The following is a 3,619-nucleotide window of genomic DNA, read 5'->3' as shown; positions in this document are numbered from 1 at the left end:
GAGAAGGGAAAGAATTTGGCAGCAAGGAGGGAAGGAGAGAAAGAGATGCAGAGAGGACATTAAGAATGAAAGAAGGGGAGGAAAGGGGAGAGACAAGTGAGGAGACAACGGGAAGAGAGACAGAATGAAGGAGAAACAAGGCCAACCAGGTGATGAGGAGAAAGGAGAGAGATAAGGGGGCGAGGGGAACTGGGAAGAGAGAGAAGGAAGAGGGGCACCCTGGGCACTGTGGACATCAGCTACAGCACCGGTCTGAGCACGCGCAGTGGGCCTGGCCAGGAGGCCCCCTCCCCTTGGCTCTCAGGGCTGTTGGAGGAGGGGCGGGTCTGCAGCAGGTGGCCGCCCCTGGGTGGGGCCCACAGGCCAAGCCTGCAGGGGTATAAGTGGGAGGCTGGGCCAGCAGAGCACCTGTCAGGGACAGCTCCCCTGTGCAGGTGCCAGGCAGGTGGCTCCGGCCGAGACCAGCCCCAGCATGAGCTCCTTCGACCTCCCGGCGCCCTCCCCACCTCGCTGCAGCCCCCAGTTCCCCAGCATCGGCCAGGAGCCCCCCGAGATGAGCCTTTACTATGAGAACTTCTTCCATCCACAGGGCGTGCCCAGCCCTCAGCGGCCCCCCTCCTTCGAGGGGGGCGGCGAGTACGGGGCCACCCCCAACCCCTACCTCTGGCTCAATGGACCGGCCATGACTCCACCACCCTACCTGTCGGGCACCAACACCAGCCCCTTCCTGCCCCAGGCCTACGGTGTGCAGAGGCAGCTGCTGCCAGGCATGTCTGGGCTGGGGGGCGGCGACCTGGGCTGGCTGCCCATCCCCTCGCAGGAGGAGCTGATGAAGCTGGTGCGGCCCCCCTATTCCTACTCGGCTCTCATCGCCATGGCCATCCACGGGGCGCCCGACAAGCGGCTCACCCTCAGCCAGATCTACCAGTACGTGGCCGACAACTTCCCCTTCTACAACAAAAGCAAGGCCGGCTGGCAGAACTCCATCCGCCACAACCTGTCTCTCAACGACTGCTTCAAGAAGGTGCCCCGCGATGAGGACGACCCGGGTAAGGGGGCTGCGGGCGCAGTGTGGAGTGGGTGGGGCAAGCCTCCGACGCCCCCAGGGAAGGTTCATGTCATTCCAAACCAGCACCCCATTCTAGACAGTTCTGATATGGCTGTGTCCCCCCAAGACAGGGGGCTCAAGGTTGTCAGTGAAGGAGACTGGGAGAGCCCAGGGGGCAGATTTGGGTTTTGACCTTGGCTGGACCACGGACCAGCCAGCGACTTCCAGCATTTTAGGTCCCTGAGCCTCAGTTTCCCCACCTGCAAAGTAGGGAAGGTAACGGTGGCTCCTTTCCAGGCCTGTGATGGGGGTCATGAGATAATGTATGCAGGGATTTTGGTGCTAACAAGCACCCAGTAGACTATAGGAACTGTTATGATTAATCTGAGTCCCCACCCCTCAGCTCATAGAAAGTCCTTGGGTGAGTTGGACTAGGCCAAGCCCAAGTGCACCCCCAGCCTTCTCGGAGAAGATCTAACTTTGTTGAATAAGCATGGGCCACATTGTGCTGCCTGCTGTACATAACCTTCTTTAATGCAACCCTGCAGGATAGCTCTTATTAAACCCATTGTACAGATAAGGAGACTGACACTTACAGGCATCCTGCCTAAGGTGACACAGAATGGAGGGATAGCCGCGGAGCCTGAAGCTGAGTGGAGGTCTCTCTACCACCAAAGACTGTGAACTTTTCCTTTTTAATGATGACTTTCTAAAATTCAGGGCCATACAGAATGGCCATACAGGGCCGTTGAAAACTCAGCTTTGCATTTCCCTGAATTGAAGTCCATTCTTTTTCCCCCACAGGAAGCCAGGGCATGGCTCAGAGCCCCCACCTTCACCCACTTTGAGGCTAGCAAGGGTAGAACTATTGGGGCCCCAGGGGAAGGCAAGTGTCCAGTCCAATGACTGGCCTCACCCACAGGCTGAGCTCAGGCCTTACCTCTGGACAGCACCTCATGGTGATGCAGCCCAGCTACACGTCTAGCATCAGCCCTTTGTCACAATCAGCCTGAGGAAGAAGGGACTGGTACAACTGACCCACTTTTCAGACTAGGAAACTGAGGCTTGCCCGAAGTCCCTCCACCACTTAGGAGCAAAGCCAGGACTCAAGTGCACCCTTGGACTCCATGCCCAAAACTTTCAGGGAGCCCTGAAGTGTTTCCTTAGTTTTCTTCCACGTCAGCAATGGAAGGAGCCCCTCCCTCTCCATTCCCCAAGCCCCTGAACGTCTCCCAGAGACCCGCATTGTAAGCACTTTCAGGACTCACGCCTTTGTGCTCCCAGAGGGCCCAGTTGTGAGCAGGGAGCTGAGCTAAAGATCCCTGTGTTTCCTGTACACTATTCCTCTGTGTCTCTCTCCCTGCCTTTTGTTCTGCCTTTTGCGTGTGTTTCTTTGGTGTTTAGTTTGTGACGCTACACAGAAACAGGAGCAGAGCATTTTGTCCATCTCTCTACTTAACCTCTCCCACTTTTGTGCCAGGCAAAGGGAATTACTGGACCCTGGATCCCAACTGTGAGAAGATGTTCGATAACGGAAACTTCCGCAGGAAGAGGAAGAGAAAATCAGATGTCTCCTCCAGCACGGGATCCTTGGCCTCGGAGAAAACAGACAGCAGCCTCCTGGCGGGCAGCCCGAAGACCGCAGAGGCCCAGGACATCTTGGACAGTGCGTCACCAGGCACCACGAGCTCCCCAGAGAAGCAGTCCTCACCTCCCCCGTCGGGTACCCCATGCCTCAACAACTTCCTCTCCACCATGACAGCCTATGTGAGCGGTTCGAGCCCGGTGAGCCGCCCTGTGGCAACACCAGGACTGAGCCCTGAGCCCGCTGACAAGATGGGACAGAACTTGCTGAACTTCAGCTCCTACACCCCACTCACCAACCTCAGCAGCCATGGGGGCGGGGGCGAATGGGCCAACCCCATGCCCACCAACGCTCTTGGCTATGGAGGCTCTGTCCTCAACCAGTTCAGCCCTCATTTCTACAACAGCATCAACACAAACAGTGTCCTCTACCCCAGGGAGGGCACTGAGGTTTAGAACAGAACAGCTCCTGAACCACATGGACATGCATGGGAGGAAAGCAGTTGAGGCCTCCCATGCCAGCATCGCTGTGGTCCAAGACTCTCAACTACCCAGGCATACACAGGAAGCTCAGAGCAATTCATCCTTCCCCTAGAACATTGTGTAAACCTTCTGTTTATCTCACATATGTCCACACACACACTCACCAACTTTGCAGTGGAAATACTGGTGCTCCTGCTAGCAGTAATCATGGCAGCCATTTGTTGAGTACTTACTATGTGCCAGGTGCTATGCTAGGCTCTTTAAAGGCATGATCACACTTACTATTTACAGTTACCCTGTGGGGTTCAAATGAATCTCCTCCTTTAATAGATGAGGATACTGAGGCTCTAGGAAGCTAAGGAACTTCACAGGATTATACAGATTAGTAAGTGACAGAGTCATGAGTCGAGTCTGGGTCTGTATGACCCCCAGAGTTTGGGTGAACAAAGGCAGGAATGGAGCAATTGGTTGAACAGTCAAGGCAGGTCAGTGTGTCAGCTGCTT

At 55.9% G+C, this 3,619-nt stretch overlaps 1 protein-coding gene across 2 annotated transcripts; it reads left to right on the top strand.

Moving 5' to 3' along the window:
• Positions 1–472: 472 nt before the first annotated feature.
• FOXI1 (forkhead box I1) lies at positions 473–3,088 on the top strand. 2 transcript variants are annotated; one of them, XM_047874791.1, is made up of 2 exons: positions 473–1,049; positions 2,811–3,088. In XM_047874791.1, exons 1-2 carry the CDS (start codon positions 473–475, stop codon positions 3,086–3,088), a joined length of 855 nt encoding a protein of 284 aa, XP_047730747.1. The 2 variants fall into 2 exon arrangements, with proteins under 2 accessions (XP_047730747.1, XP_047730736.1); XM_047874780.1 differs by having other exon boundaries at positions 2,529–3,088.
• Positions 3,089–3,619: the final 531 nt, after the last annotated feature.

The sequence above is a fragment of the Prionailurus viverrinus genome, chromosome A1, assembly GCF_022837055.1.
Source record: "Prionailurus viverrinus isolate Anna chromosome A1, UM_Priviv_1.0, whole genome shotgun sequence".
Classification (NCBI taxonomy): Eukaryota; Metazoa; Chordata; class Mammalia; order Carnivora; family Felidae; genus Prionailurus; species Prionailurus viverrinus.
The sequence above is the reverse complement of the archived record's forward strand: the minus strand, read 5'-3'. Positions and strand labels throughout refer to the sequence as shown.

What these genes read in the sequence shown, in the direction of transcription:
- FOXI1 (XM_047874780.1), top strand. Translation starts at nt 473, where the DNA reads ATGAGCTCCTTCGACCTCCCGGCGCCCTCCCCACCTCGCTGCAGCCCC. An exon ending in CCGCGATGAGGACGACCCGG is followed by an intron (nt 1,050 to 2,528) that starts GTAAGGGGGCTG and finishes CTTTTGTGCCAG; the next exon opens with GCAAAGGGAATTACTGGACC.